This window comes from Corticium candelabrum, chromosome 9, assembly GCF_963422355.1.
Source record: "Corticium candelabrum chromosome 9, ooCorCand1.1, whole genome shotgun sequence".
Taxonomy (NCBI): domain Eukaryota; kingdom Metazoa; phylum Porifera; class Homoscleromorpha; order Homosclerophorida; family Plakinidae; genus Corticium; species Corticium candelabrum.
In genome coordinates, this window is record NC_085093.1 from 1,754,551 (window position 1) to 1,769,550 (window position 15,000).

The following is a 15,000-nucleotide window of genomic DNA, read 5'->3' on the forward strand; positions in this document are numbered from 1 at the left end:
TCCTAATTGTCCCTCCTAATACGTCGGTGGTTGATACTGTGGAGGCTCCGATTTCTCTGTGAATGGTGGTTGCTGGTACGACTCGGATAAGTCAGGCTGACCGGGGAACGATGAATAGCCGGGATCAGCAGCCGTTCCTGTTCCTTCTGTATCCTCAGCGAAGGAACTTCCGGGTCCCTTGCGGTAACGAAAAAATGCGAGAACAGCCAGAGCAACCTAAAAACGAGACTAACTGAAAGGTTTGTAGTACTACAGTGCATACACTCTGCTTGTCATAGCTATGCAGCTTGATTCACATCCATTGTGTTCAACATACGGGACGTTTATTTAGTCACGTGTTATGCGGTTGCCTAGCAGGTCGGTGGTATGTACAGGTACCACGAGGCATTACTATATCTAATGTTTCACGCGTTGGTAATCAGCATCGTACAGATCTAGTGTGGCTACACGTATAGTCCACCATACAGGCACTTATAGCCTAAGAGATCCCGTGGATACCATGAAGAGTGAAAATCTGTCGTTCATGGTGGTCTGCATGTAATGCTTTTATGTTCCGTTGAAAGAGTATATTAACAGGTGTGGTGCACACACAATGAGATTAGCCTCAGCCTCCCTAGACCCGTGTAGTTCCAATTCAAAATCGTCCTCCACGGGTCTGAGATGGTGTACTATACCGCCTCTTCTCAATATATTACGGTTGGTCCTAGGACCAGCGTTAGTGTTCAGTTTGTACTGTAGACAAATGATGACTTGTAGTGTGCTCTTCACACAAAGTCGGGTCCCTACATGCTGTGGTTCGTATTGTGTGCCTGTCAACGGTACTAATGACACCTAGTGTAGCAGAGTTGTGTCGTTTGTTCTGATTTACGAACTGATGCTTCAACATCTACACTAGCCAGCTGCATGCTCAACAACTTCATGATCATGTCTACTAAGACAAAGTCTCGTGGTGAATTCACGGCGAAGTTTTGTCGCGATTTCACAGCAAGTCACATCGAATCCACGGCGAAGTTTTGTCGCGATTTCACAGCAAGTCACATCGAATCCACGATGAGTCACAGCGGATGTGTGCATTGTGAATTTTCATCGCCAATTTGCAGCTACTCGCAGCAATTTGCAGCGATCAGACACATGCTGATCGTGTCTGCGGCTCCATTAGGAAAAAAGTGTTTCATAGCGTCCACAGATCATAACCGTAGCTACAGTAAACACAAAGGTACCTGTGCAGCGGGATGTGACACGATGTTCTAGTGCGACCTGTCTTCGTTGTTCTTGTATTACAACCGTAATTGGAAAGATATGCATTTATGAAACTGAACACTAACGCTGGTCCTAGGACCAACCGCAGTATATTGAGAAGAGGCGGTACCATCCCAGACCCATGAAGGACGATTTTGAATCGGCACTACACGGGTCTGGGAGGCCGAGGCTACAATGAGACTAGCCTCGTACCCAGGCCCCTCTTGAGCGCCCAGGAAAGAGGGCCTGGTACATGTTGTTTTCACATGTGCACATAAATTACCTCGAAATCGGGGTAATGTATGCACGCATGCGGAACCGACGTTGTTTAGAATCTTGAGCTGATAGTGTCGCACGCAATGACAGCAAACAGCTTCGTGTTTAGGTGATGTTCTTTGTCTGCTTTTCAACTTAGTCCTGATACCAGTCCTGGTTGTCACATGCCTGCACCCTCAATTTCTGCTACAGCTCGAATGCACCGAGCACAGCGCTGGCAGATCTACGTGGAAGCTTCTGTTGTACAGATAGAAATTCCAAAATAAGCTGCACCTTCTGCTGCAGTCCTTCTCGCTAAGCAAACACTGTAAACAGCCTGACTGCAATACGACTAGACATCAATGAGGAATGACAAACTCAACACTCTGCCATAAAACAAGGTCTAAAATCGTCTAGTTGGATCATTTGACCTTGGATCTAGATCTATGCATTCATCCATACACGGAAGCTGTTTCACTGTCCGTTCAATGGTTGCGTGCTTACATTACGCCGATTTTGAGGTAATTTACACATGTGAAGACGTGTACAGTACCAGGCCCTCTTCTCCGGGTACGAGGCTACAATGACATACTAAGCAAACTTCCAAACGGGTACTGTACACTTACCTACAAATGGACAGACACACGTACATACATACAAGACACGTGCTGCTTACCCATACAACAATAGAAAAGAAAGAAAAGGCAATGGCTGCCTGAGCATTGTTCTTTATATCGCTAGGCACGGAGTACTTATCAAGCGTCTTCCTCCAGCGGTCGGTCAAGTAGCAAAATCCGACAAACCACATGAATGACCAGACGACAGAAAAGACTAAATCCGCCAGCACCATGTACTTCCGCATCTGCGCATTGGACAGCCGCGCAAACAGAAAATCCATGATGAGAAAGGCAATAGAAGCGGTGAATGAGATGACACCAATGGCAATGCCATAATTGCACGCGTTGTCATCGTAGTAGTAAGCGCATTCACCATGGACAACGACCTTATCGGCAATGCAAGCAAAGACAATGATGGCACAGAGCTGTAGATAAGAGAATAGAGATTAGAGGTGAGCAGGAAACGGAGATATTGGGCGCGTTCTGCGTTACTCACGATTCCGACGACCCGGAGGATAACTTGCGGCTGTCGAATGAATGAGAGAGGGTTGAACGATTGGCCAGAAGGCGCGGAGCCGCCGTACGAGTCCATGGAGTTGAAGTCACGAGGCGCAGAGTAAGAATGAGGTAATGGCGGTTTATACGGGGAGTTTAGCCTACCGCATGTGGAATCACGTGATCAAGGTTTGCTTGAAAAGCGATGGCGCTTGTTGCATTCTTATCAAACTAGGATGTTGTTTTAGTCTCTAGCTCCTCTAAAATGGTACTTTTTTATCCGGGTTCGATTAGGTCGCTTGGAAATTAAAGTTTCGTGATGCAACGCGCGGTAACCCGAGGCCGCATGCGCATTCGTAACATCGCAACCAAAAGTGCAACGTAGCATATAGAAATTACAAATAAAACTGAACAGTGCTGAACCCTAGGCGACGAGGAATTGACCCCTTTCAGTTCCGGGTACTTTCGTTGTACAGTAGAATAACCAATCTACGATACAGGCGAATCCCATAAACTAAAATTACTGTCATTATTGTATGTATGTATGTATGTATATATATATATATATATATTCTAATTTTGTAAATGTTCGGCATACATTTAATTTCGGCAATTTCGGCGAAGGGTCTGCCATGCCCAAATTAAATGTCCACCCAAATTTAATTCCCATTTAAATGTTGGATCAGTTTCTTCTGAAACATTCAAAACAGACATTAGTAATACTATTAGTGTATGTACTGTAAGCACATTCATGTTTGCCAAAAATCTGGGCAACTGTCAGCACTTTGACCAAACAAATTTAATTGTGAAATTACTACTACATTACAACCTCTTGCACTTTCTCTAGAAAGCAAACATCAGCTCTTCGCCTATTGTCTATGCCTCCGTAGAGACGATTGCACAGATAGCGAATTGCAGGTGCAATCTCAGTAGAAACTGCAATGAGAGCACCTTTCTGGCCGTGCAAGTGACTGTCAAAGATCATAACTGCCGCGTTCTCGGTGACAACCAGTGCCACTGATCTCCCTATTGCAATGAAAACAGCAGCAGTGCTATTCGAGTACATCTGTCAAGAACTGAGACGCTTTTGTGAGGCAGCGCAACGTAAGTATCATGGGACTTTGACACCTAAAACCAAGAATTCGAACTTCCACACCGCATGTCGCGCTAATCAAAAATGGGGATAGTTTAGCACGCGCCGAATGATATGATATACGTCTAGTACTTTATTTAGTGTGAAGGTTCCTGCAAACCACCTTCCGCCGAAAATTAATGTACGCCATAATAGCGACAACCGAATTTTGCCGAAAATTTGGATCGCCGAACATTTATGAAATTAGAGTAGTCAAAAGGTAGAGAAACAGTAACATGTCCAGAAGCAGGTGTCACCAAAGCTGACAAGCCACCGCCGCTGTAGAGTGATATTGCAGAAATCCTTGACAACCTCAGAGACAGGCTGACTGATGGAATAGAAAAAAGGCATAATTGAAGAAGGCTGATAGTAGAAAGGAAAACTGAAAAAATGACGAGAAGATTCACCAACAGTTGACACCAACGTTGACAAGGCACCGCCGTTCAATAGGGATAATGAAGAAATCCTTGACGACATCAGGGATAAGCTGACTGGATAAGTATAAACTGAAGAAGATTGATAGTAAAGAGTACACGATGAGAAGAAACACCAACAGTTGACAAGGCACCGCCGCTTATTAGGAATATTGCAGAAATCATTGACAACCTCAATATATATATATATATATATATATATATATATATATATATATATCCATGTCCATGCACCATCATGTGTGTTTGAAGGAGTCGCTCTAGTCTTACGAGTCAAGTGTACATTAAATAAAAATTTAGTGCCTCTGTGAACGCAATCAAGTACACAGTGAATAAAAAAACAAATGTAAACACAAAGATCTGGCTAAACATATTTGCAAAATTTTTAAAAATTAAGTGAACGAGACTGCCTGGCTGTTTGTTCGTTGTTTGAGCATGAGTTGCTATTTGAAATCAGAAGTGTTTTAGGTGTATTTTAGATATAGACGCTCATCAGTTCATCATCCTATAGTATGCTGCTACAGCATTCCTCACTATTGTTTCTATTGCTCGTATAATAAGTTAATATTCTAAGGTCTCTGATTCTATTCTGCAAATGGTGACTTTTGGTAAGACTCGGACGAGTCGTGCTGACCGGGGAGTGATGAATAATTGTGATCAGAACGCGTTCCCGTTTCTCTTGAATCAGAAGGGAAGAAACCTCCGGGTCCTTTTCGGTATTGAAGATAAGCAAGGACAGCAAGAGCAACCTATAAAAAAACACGACTAAATTACAACTCACATCCTACAGGTCGAGTGCAGTACACGTACAGTCCAATATAAACAAAGTTCAAAGCAATCAGACAAAACTGCTAATGACGTTCTCAACTTGTATATAAACAACTGCAGCTTTACAGTTAAAGCTATCATTTGTACGTCCTGAATTAATGAGCACAACAACACCTGAGGTCCTCCATTTGATAACATTTACGCAATAGTTTACACCAACTGTCACCTCAGCAGTTGCTCTCACACTAAATCTAATTGCCTGTTACTGTCATGAACTTTCTTGGAAGATGTAAGGGATTTAACACAACGAGTCAATTGAAACCACGTGCCAATGATTTCTCAAACTACACATCACAGTCAATAGGACTCAGTATTCACTTCTCAACTTACTAAGTCAACTGGTGTACTGCATTACAAACAAGCAGCTTTGGATTCAGGGCACCAAGAAGTCCGAAAACCAGGTGTGAAATTTCTGAGAAGTTCAAGAGGACGAAGATGGTTACATTTCCCTCTTAAGACCATCCTACCACTGACGCAACCTTCTCTGAGATGACAGTCTTGGTTCAAGACGACTATAGTTCCGGCATGCAAACCAAGAACGTCATGATATCAGGGAACAGACAGACAGACAAACAGACAGATAGACAGACAGACAGACAGACTGAGACAGACAGACAGACAGACAGACAGACAAACAGACAGACAGATTGAAAGACTAACAAACTAACACACAGACATGCGTCTTACCCATATGATGATAGAAAAGACAGAAAACACGATAGCCGCCTGAGCATTGTTCACTGTGCCAGTAGACGCAACATCCTTATCTGTCCTCCTCCATTCATTCGTCAAGAAGCAGAATCCAACAAACCAAAGAATCGACAAAATAATAGAAAAAATGAAATCCCCCAGTACCATGTACTTCCGGACCTGCGCATTACTCTGCCGGTCGAACAGAACGTCGACGACCAAAAAGGCAGCACAAGCGACGAATGCGATGACACCAACGGCAATGCCATAATCGCACGCGTGCTCGTTGAAGTTGTAATAGCATGTGTTATTGATATCCACCTTATCGGCAATGCAAGCAAAGACAACGATGGCGCAAAGCTGAAGATAAGACCGGACATGAACCGGAAGCGAAGATTTCAGCATGTTATGGGTTACTTACGATTCCAATGAGACGGAGGATTACTTGAGGCTTCTGAACAAACAACAAAGCATTAAAAGGTCCCCCTGAAGAGGCAGAACCGCCGTAAGAATCCATAGCCAAATGTCACGCGCCTCAGGAACGATAAACTAGCGTGCGTTAAGCTATTAACGTGCGCTACGCTGTTAACGTGCGTTACTGCAATATTTAAAACTAGCTAGAGTGTTGGTGCTTTACTCGCAAATCTAGCAAACATTAACATAATTATTATTAAAATGAGGTAAAGTATAAGCGAGCTAACAGCTAACTGTAATTGCTGCATTAATTTAAATTAATTAATTAATTAATAAATTAATTAACGCACAATGTGCATTTCTCACTTTCCACGTCCATGCATCTTGTGTTTGAAGAAGTCACTCTAGTCTTGCAAGTGCCAGTGGCAAATTCAGGATTTAATTAAATTAAAAATGATTTCATTCATTTAATATTAATGAGCACAAAAACCAAGTTTGTGGGCGTGTCTTGTACGGTGAGCATGCGCATTTGCAGGTATTTTAGATGCACGGTAATTTTGATTGGTCAAGATGTTTCATAGTTGTAGGATACTGTAGGCTCAGATCGAAGACGTACCAATGACTCTGATAGATCTTAGAAGTTTCTCCAAACAAGGGGGTTTGCCCCGCCCTTATCCACTCATGAGTGCACACTGTCACATTAGTGTCTTCTTGAACACGCTCAAGTACAGAGTAGACAAATTCATGAAGACAACAGACGATACCATTAGAATAGAAAACAAAATTTGAAACAAATATAGAAGGCTGTTTGTTCCTTTGTTGACATACGTGAGTCCCTCGCTACTAAAGTCAGTAAAAGTAAGTTTTAATTGCGTATTTGTTAAAACGGATGTTCGTCAGTTCATCAACCTAATTCACACTAAACACTTATATTGCACTTCACTACTATTTTGAAATTCAAGATTTGTTCATGATCACATACTAATACTATGATGTCTCCAATTTTTCATCTGCAAATTGCGGCTTTTGGTAAGACTCGTATGGGTCATGCTGACCGGGGATCGACGAATAATTGTGATCAGACGACGTTCCTGTTTCTCTTGAATCAGAAGGGAAGAAATCTCTGAGTCCTTTGTGGTATTGAAGATAACTAAGAGCAGCTAGAGCAACCTATAAACACAACTAAATTACAACTCACATGCAGTACACGTACAGTCTAATATAAACAAAGTATCAGAGTTATCAGACAAAACTGCTAATGAAATTTTTTGTTTGTTTAGTTAAACAACTGCAGCTTCACTGTTGACAGTGAATACCACAAATGCAAAATTCTGCATACTGGTATAAATTTAGTATTTTTAATTTAAAATTTTATTTTATTTTAATTATTTTATTTTTTATTTTTTATATAAAACAATATACCAATAATACCTTGAAAGAAGAAATTTGTGCGGGAGAAAAATGCGTGCAATTTTGTGCGATCACAAGCCCATCGCACAAAGTAAATTCCACATATATCTTTCCTTGCGCATTATCAGTATGAAAACATGTGCTAGTCTCGTGGCTACCGCGCACATACCACTACCCGGACACTGCAGTCACATCAGCTACCGTAACATGTCTATCCTGAACTATTTCAAGTGCAAATCTCCACAGGACAGGAGAGTGTTTGTGCCACCGGCTGCTGCCACTGGCAGTCTATCCGCCAGCAACATACACAGGCATAGGACGCGGTCTGGCTGGTCTGGCCATGGCCGGACCAATATTTGAAAAGACCACTTTTGCCAGATTCTCAATGGCATCAACTTCCGTTTTACAGGTGCCGATCAAATAAGTAATATATTGGTGATTGTGGCATCACCTCGTGCAGCCAGACCATTGCTTTCCATACTTTGAAGTACTGAACTGCGAGGCTAACAGACCGGATTCGGGAAGTGTGCCTCTGTGTGTGTGTGTGTGTGTGTGTGTGTGTGTGTGTGTGTGTGTGTGTGTGTGTGTGTGTGTCTGTGTGTGTGTGTGTGTGTGTGTGTGTGTGTGTGTGTGTGTGTGTGTGTCGAGACTGCTTGTAAAATACATCTCTAGATGTGACATGGAGTCGAGACTATCAACGTTCCCGAGAGATGTGGACTATGATATAGTGTTGTCCTACCTATCTACTAGCGCGTGCAACGTTGCCCCATCCATTAGTGCGCGTTAGGCCAGACCAGTCACTTTTTGCTTCCTACGCCCCTGCATAGTAGTTGCCAACAGAGAAGTGGAAGCAACGGAAGAACGAGAGAATGAAGAAGGACAGAGCAATAGCGAAAAGCATACCACTGCTACTCCAGCAAGGAGCGAGCAGACATCGGAAGGTATGCAGCACAACATGGACCAACACAGGCATCACGCCATTACACAAAAGTGATGGCGTTACTGTCGCACAAATTAATTCTGCACATATAGTGATGTTTCTAGAAAAAGCACAATTTTTCTTGCACAAATTTTTTCGTTCAGGGTAATTTTGTACACGTATGTCCATCAAGTCACGTGATCTTACCCATATGACGATCGAAAAGAAAGAAAACGCAATGGCTGCCTGAGCATTGTTTATAGTATCACCAGACAACAGCCCCCTATCAGTCCTCCTCCACATGTCCGTCAAAAAGCAGAATCCAACAAACCACATGATCGACCACATGACAGAAAAGATGAAATCCGCCACCACCATGTACTTCCGCACCTGCGCATTACTCTGCTGGTCAAACATGACGTCGACGACCAAAAAGGCAAGACAATCGATGAATGCGATGACACCAATGGCAATGCCATAATTGCACGCATCGTTGTTAAAGTTGTAATAGCAAACATCGTTGGGATAAACCTTGTCCGCAATGCAGGCGAACACAACAATAGCGCAGATCTGTGACAACCGGATATGAGCCGGAAACGAGAAGTTTGGCATGTTGTGGGTTACTTACGATTCCAATGAGACGGAGGATCACTCGAGGTTTTTGAACAAATAACAAAGGATTGAATCGTTCGCCTGAAGAGGAAGAATCGCCGTACGAATCCATAGTTATTAGTTATCACGAGGTCACGTTACATGCAACAACCTAACGTGCGCTAGAATACTAACGCGCGTTATTCTATTTTAAACTTTAGCTTTTAAGGTCTCAAAACAAAATTTTTCGATGCGCACAATACGAAGTTAGCAATTCTGACGTAATTTTACTTGAAAAAAGCAAAGCATAAAAATACATTGCACTAGTTATTTAAATTACTTACTAATAAGATACCCCTAAAGCGCGCTAACAGTACATCCGGCCAAAATTCAAATCCTACTGTACACAACCATATGATTACAGAATGAATTATTTAATTTTTTATTTAAACATTAATTGAGCTGAGAAGCACATATAATCAATTGTAGCAATGCATGCTCATCCTCATACAACACGATCATGCTGTACACATCGACACATCCCGACTGTCACTATGAAGCCGAAGAAGAGGAACTCGAGTGTGATGACATCAACTCAGTGACCAGCCCTAGAACGACGACACAACATGCAACGATCGATCTGATCACAGAGTGTCGACACTCACTGGCACTTTCGTCTTCCATCGTCTGTCGCTCGTGATCGAACGCAAGCTCACTCTATACACAGAAGCATGAACACAATGTGGTAATTGAAATCAATTAGTCTGGCATGAAATGGTTGGATAAGCGAGTGGACTGGTAAGCGAGTGGCAATAGATTAGAGTCATTGCGGCATATTCATTGATCTGTATTGTCTGTCTGTATGATTGTCTGTCTGTCTGTCTGTCTGACTGTCTGTCCACCTGTATGTATAAACATATGTATGTATACTATGTTTGTCCAATTGTCTGTCTGTCTCTATGTCTGTCTGTCTGTCAGTCAGTCAGTCTGCCTGTTTGTCTGTCTGTCTGCTTGTTTGTCTGTCTGTCTGTCTGACTGTCTGTCTAGCTGTATGTATAAATATATGTATGTATACTATGTTTGTCCAATTGTCTGTCTGTCTGTTTGTTTGTCTGTCAGTCAGTCTGCCTGTTTGTCTGTCTGTCTGCTTGTTTGTCTGTCTGTCTGTTGGTCTGTCCGTCTGCCTGTTTGTCTGTCTGTCTTTCTGTCTGTTGGTCTGTGTCTGCCTGCCTGTTTGTCTGTCTGTCTGTCTGTCTGTCCATCCGTCCGTCTAATCTCCTATTCGTGTCCAGCTCGATTCAGCAACATCTCCAATAGGTATTCCACACAACTTGTTGCATAACTTCACACGTTTGCAGCAAATACAATACAATAACTCTCTGCTCACACTCACCCTCATCTTGCCAGGTGTTATACTGCTCACAGAAGACAGTGGAGAGACGCTGCCTTGTGTTACAAGACTGTCCGAGTAATTCCTCTCCGACTGCTCGTCTTCGTTGTCATCCAAATTGCGTGCTTCTGTAACAGCAGTGTGTGTTTGTGAAGCCATTGTCACGCTGGCTGTAACAGCAGCGACAGTCGAAGTAGGAGACACGCTCAATGGTAGATCAACGTGGAGAGTGGGTGAACGACTGCCAACTGGTGAGTCTGCTGGCGATTTCTGTAGCTGTTCTTGGACGGCTGCTAACTCACGAAGACTTTGCTGTCTGGGATTGATGAAAAGATTGTGGTGAGCGGCTGTTATGATGATGTAATGATAGGTTACTTACCTTTCCTTCTCCAGGTGAGTAATTTGATGTTGTAGCTGTTCGTTTTGAGATAGATGCTGCTCGCTGTGGAGCTGGTGGTGAAACATCTTGAAATAGGAAATAACATTGAATGAGAAGAAACAAAGAGAAATAGAGAAAGGAATAAATGCCAACGTATACAGAACAATGAGTGACTCACCGACGTACAAACAAAGAAACAGACAGACAGATAAACAAACAGACAGACAAACATGCAGACAAACAGACAGACAAACAGACAGACAAACAGACAGACAAATAGACAGACAAACAAACAGACAAACAAACAAACAAACAAACAGACAGACAAACAGACAGACAAACAGACAGACAAAAACAGACAAACAAACAGACAGACAGACAAACAGACAGACAAACAAACAAACAGACAAACAAACAGACAAACAAACAAACAGAAAAACAGACAAACAGACAAACAGACAAACTAAAAAACAGACAAACAAACAAACAGATAAACAAACAGATAAACAGACAAATAAAAATGCAAAAAGTTTAAAATCATTTTGCTGCCTCTGTGTGCTCATCACAAACTGATGCAAAACCAGTTGACTGATTCAAGAAACCATCACGTTTCAGTAAAATAGCTCTTAGAGAGTTGTTTTCTGTTGACTGGGCCTAGTACTGGTGTGTGTGTGTGTGTGTGTGTGTGTGTGTGTGTGTGTGTGTGTGTGTGTGTGTGTGTGTGTGTGTCGTGTGTGTGTGTGTGTCTGTCTGTTTGTCTCGTGTGTGTGTGTGTGTGTTGTGTGTGTGTGTGTGCGTGTGTGTACACACGCATGTGTGTATGTGTGTGTGTGTGTGTGTGTGTGTGTGTATGTGTGTGTGTGTATGTGTCTGTCTGTCTGTCTCGTGTGTGTGTGTGTGTGTGTGTGTGTGTGTGTGTGTCGTGTGTGTGTGTGTGTGTGTGTGTGTGTGTCGCGTGTGTGTGTATGTATGTGTGTGTGTGTGTGTGTGTGTGTGTGTGTGTGTGTGTGTGTGTGTGTGTGTGTATGCGTGTGTGTGTGTGTGTGTGTGTATGCGTGCATATGTGTGTGTGTGTGTGTGTGTGTGTGTGTGTGTGTGTGTGTGTGTGTGTGTGTGTGTGTGTGTGTGTTGTAGTTGTTCATAGCTGTATGTCGTTTGCACCAGATTCCTGTGCGCAATGCAAATATATTAAAAAGACAGACAAAGAAACAAAGAAACAAAGAAACAAACAAAAGACAAACAATAAACCAAACAAACAAGACAATATCATAGCAATACAACAAACCACTAATCAATCTCCAACCTTCTGTCTTTCAGCCGCCAACAAACCCTCCAAACCCTGAATATGTTGCGCCTGATGCTCAACCTAACAAGTTGATATCAACAACTGAACTCACACCCAACCAACACACTAACCTCCCTCTTCAAAGCCTTCACTTCCAACCTCTCGCTGTCGAGTGCGATTTGCATCTAACAAAACGATGAATTTTTTGATCGGAAATTGACTGTCACACTCAACTGTCTGACCTGCTGACCAGACGCTGAACGTTCGGCTAATTGCCTTGTGATCGTGTTGCGGTCTTGTTCTAGTCTTGTACATAACGTGTGAGCAGCATTTCGTTCCTCTAAGAGCACTCGCTAGGGAGACCATTATCATTCAATTAATTAATTTTACTATGCAAAGTGTTGCCGTTGGCTGGCTGGCTGGATGATGTCAATTAGTCTTTCTGTCTCTCTGTGTCTATTTCTGTTATGTCCATCCGTCCACCCATATGTCTGTCTGTCTGTCTGTCTGTCCATCCAATATTTCTGTCTGTCTTATGTCAGTCTAATCATTAGCATGTCTGTCTGTCTGTCTGTCTGTCTGTCTGGGTGTGTCTGTCTGTCTGGGTGTGTCTGTCTGTCTGTCTGGGTGTGTCTGTCTGTCTGCGTGTCTGTCTGTCTGTCTGTCTACATGTCTGTCTGTCTACATGTCTGTCAAATTTTCATATATTTTTATACATCAAAGCTAATACAGGTGAAACTAAAGTAACAGCTAATGAACAACAAGTGTCACAACTACAATTACAATTACACAAATAACAATTAGCATTAAAAAGCTCCCCTACGGAGCCTACAAACCGAAATTTAGTTTACTGAATTGAAAGTTGAACAACATCTAAACTCTGGTCAGTATTCTGTCCATATGTTACTCTGATCTTAGGGTTAGGGTTATGTCTGTCTGTCTGTCTGCATGTCTGTCTGTCTGTGTGTGTCTGTCTGTCCATGGATGTCATCAATGTTGACACTGACTAATTTATACATCTTGTCTGTCTGCCTATCTGCCTGTCTGTGTGCCCGCCTGTCAATGTTTCTGTCTGTGTGTCTGTCCATTTGTCTGTCTGTCTGTGTGTGAGGCAGGGTATGCAGCAGACAAGCGCAAAATAAAGTTCATAAGATTAAGAAACATTTTCATGGCAGAGTTAACACTAACTACCTTTTACGTGGACATTCAGCACATCCACTAATTAATTGTTGCAGATTGCTTAGTCAGATTTTAGTTTATACAGAACTTTTTGAACAAAATTCTGTCTGCCTGTCTGTCTGTCTGTCCATCTGTCTGTCTGTCTGTCTGTATGTCCATCTGTCTGTCTATACATATATTTTCAAACATTGAACTATTACACACCATCTAAGCAAAGCAACTAAATACTACCCAAGCCAATAGGGCTTGGTTCTACCTACAACTATTTATGTTTATGTGGCTGTCTCTTGAAACAATCTTCTTTATTTTTCTGTCAATCACTCTAGCATTTGATTGTTGTAGACACACAGAAAACACAGATCTCCAGTATGTCTTGAAGGTTGATGCATTTGGCTCTCTGTCTTCGTCTCTTGATAGCTGTGACAGTTTCTTCAAATAGTCTTCAGCTTTCTCTCTCCAACAGCCAAAATGTTTGAAGACTATATGCACAAATGTTGATCAAAAACCTCCAGGCAAGAGCTCCTGGTCGTACTTTTTGATCTTCAGATTTTCTCTTCTGGATGCCACTGCTCTCTGAGTTGTAGCTGATAAAATTTCTATTTCATTGCTCCAGGGATGCGCTAGAGCAATAGCCAATTCAAGATCCATCCCCGATGCCAAATCGAATATGACTATGTCTGATCTGTCTTCAGAATTGACATACCTTCCTCTGGGTTCTTTTACGTGATGTAATTGCAGTTGACTCAAACAGTGTGACCATGCTGAAACCATGTTGTTATGACTGATTACCGGGCCGCCCCCAGTCTTACATGTTATTAGGTGGTATCCATCTGAGTCTAATTCTTTCCCACAGTCACACTGACCAGAAGCCAAAGGCATTTGGCAGCCCAGTCTCATCAAGGATGTCAAGTGGAAATCGCACAGAGATAATACATGCCATGATGATGATGGTACTGTCAGGAGCCATGCTCCTGCACCTTTGCCTTGCAAGAACTTCATTCGAGATTGGTCTCTAGTTGAAGATGAATTCTGAATAAAACCATTTGACAGAGATTTCATGTATTCCTCAGTCAGCTTGTGTTGTAGTTGCTTCCTGTCGTTGATAACTTCTACGAGAGTTTTGTTTTGAGGCAAAACATTGCACAAATCTCTGCTGATGGGACTATTTGAATGATGTGAATTCTCAACTTCATCAAGCAATCTCTCAGCATCCGGAATTCGTTTGCTATTGTATGCAGGGTTGAGACCCAACTAGACAGAAATGCAAATTGTGCTGTAGATGTTAAAGCTGTGAGACCAAATCCTCCATGTTGTATTGGTAAAGTTGCTTGAAGCCACTGCCTGTCTGTTAGATTGCCTCTACCCAAGAGATTGGTGAACGTTGATCTTGTCAGTGTGTCATGGAAGGCTGCAACGGACTCCAAAAGTCTAGGTGGAACAGTTTGTGATAGGAAGTTCATCCGAGTAACATGACAGTGTCTCAGCAAGAGCATGCCACACAAATTAGATCCTGATTGTGCAACATCAGAGCAAGATTCGATGATGAACGATGAGCTTCCTATAGGTGTGCCCAGAATTCTACATCCTTGACTTGTGGCTGGTATGGAAGTTGACTTAAGATGGTGTTAAGCAATGGTGATGAGGAACAATATATCTCACACTTCTCCTCAATCATGAGATTAATGTCACTGAAGGCAGATCTCAGCCATTCAAAGACATGAAATACTCGATCAGGGCTGCCAA

The 15,000-nt window shown here is 42.4% G+C and overlaps 4 protein-coding genes across 4 annotated transcripts in view; all 4 read right to left on the bottom strand.

The window, feature by feature from the left end:
* The window catches only part of LOC134184797 (synaptogyrin-2-like), a 2,983-nt gene extending 225 nt beyond the window's left edge, over window positions 1–2,758 (bottom strand). Inside the window, exons 1-3 of the mRNA XM_062652547.1 lie at window positions 2,608–2,758; window positions 2,171–2,536; window positions 1–216 (exon numbers count right to left, since the gene is read on the bottom strand). The exon at window positions 1–216 is cut by the window's left edge and continues 225 nt beyond it. Of these exons, the coding sequence (XP_062508531.1) occupies window positions 16–216; window positions 2,171–2,536; window positions 2,608–2,703 (663 nt within the window). The 5' untranslated portion in view covers window positions 2,704–2,758 and the 3' untranslated portion in view covers window positions 1–15. The remainder of the gene's footprint in view (window positions 217–2,170; window positions 2,537–2,607) is intronic.
* A 1,694-nt stretch (window positions 2,759–4,452) lies between these two features.
* On the bottom strand, window positions 4,453–6,229 carry LOC134184818 (synaptogyrin-2-like). The gene is made up of 3 exons (XM_062652571.1): window positions 6,112–6,229; window positions 5,688–6,050; window positions 4,453–4,921 (listed from the first exon to the last, which is right to left on the bottom strand). The coding sequence occupies exons 1-3, from the start codon at window positions 6,205–6,207 to the stop codon at window positions 4,757–4,759; spliced, it is 624 nt and encodes a 207-aa protein (XP_062508555.1). The 5' UTR covers window positions 6,208–6,229; the 3' UTR covers window positions 4,453–4,756.
* Window positions 6,230–6,849: 620 nt separating this feature from the next.
* Window positions 6,850–9,180, bottom strand: LOC134184808 (synaptogyrin-2-like). The gene is made up of 3 exons (XM_062652557.1): window positions 9,062–9,180; window positions 8,641–9,003; window positions 6,850–7,274 (listed from the first exon to the last, which is right to left on the bottom strand). Exons 1-3 carry the CDS (start codon window positions 9,155–9,157, stop codon window positions 7,092–7,094), a joined length of 642 nt encoding a protein of 213 aa, XP_062508541.1. The 5' UTR covers window positions 9,158–9,180; the 3' UTR covers window positions 6,850–7,091.
* Window positions 9,181–9,442: 262 nt separating this feature from the next.
* Window positions 9,443–15,000, bottom strand: part of LOC134184599 (centrosomal protein of 135 kDa-like) — a 14,797-nt gene continuing 9,239 nt past the window's right edge. Inside the window, exons 16-22 of the mRNA XM_062652335.1 lie at window positions 12,321–12,431; window positions 12,210–12,263; window positions 12,097–12,159; window positions 10,794–10,879; window positions 10,418–10,730; window positions 9,690–9,741; window positions 9,443–9,632 (exon numbers count right to left, since the gene is read on the bottom strand). Of these exons, the coding sequence (XP_062508319.1) occupies window positions 9,577–9,632; window positions 9,690–9,741; window positions 10,418–10,730; window positions 10,794–10,879; window positions 12,097–12,159; window positions 12,210–12,263; window positions 12,321–12,431 (735 nt within the window). The 3' untranslated portion in view covers window positions 9,443–9,576. The remainder of the gene's footprint in view (window positions 9,633–9,689; window positions 9,742–10,417; window positions 10,731–10,793; window positions 10,880–12,096; window positions 12,160–12,209; window positions 12,264–12,320; window positions 12,432–15,000) is intronic.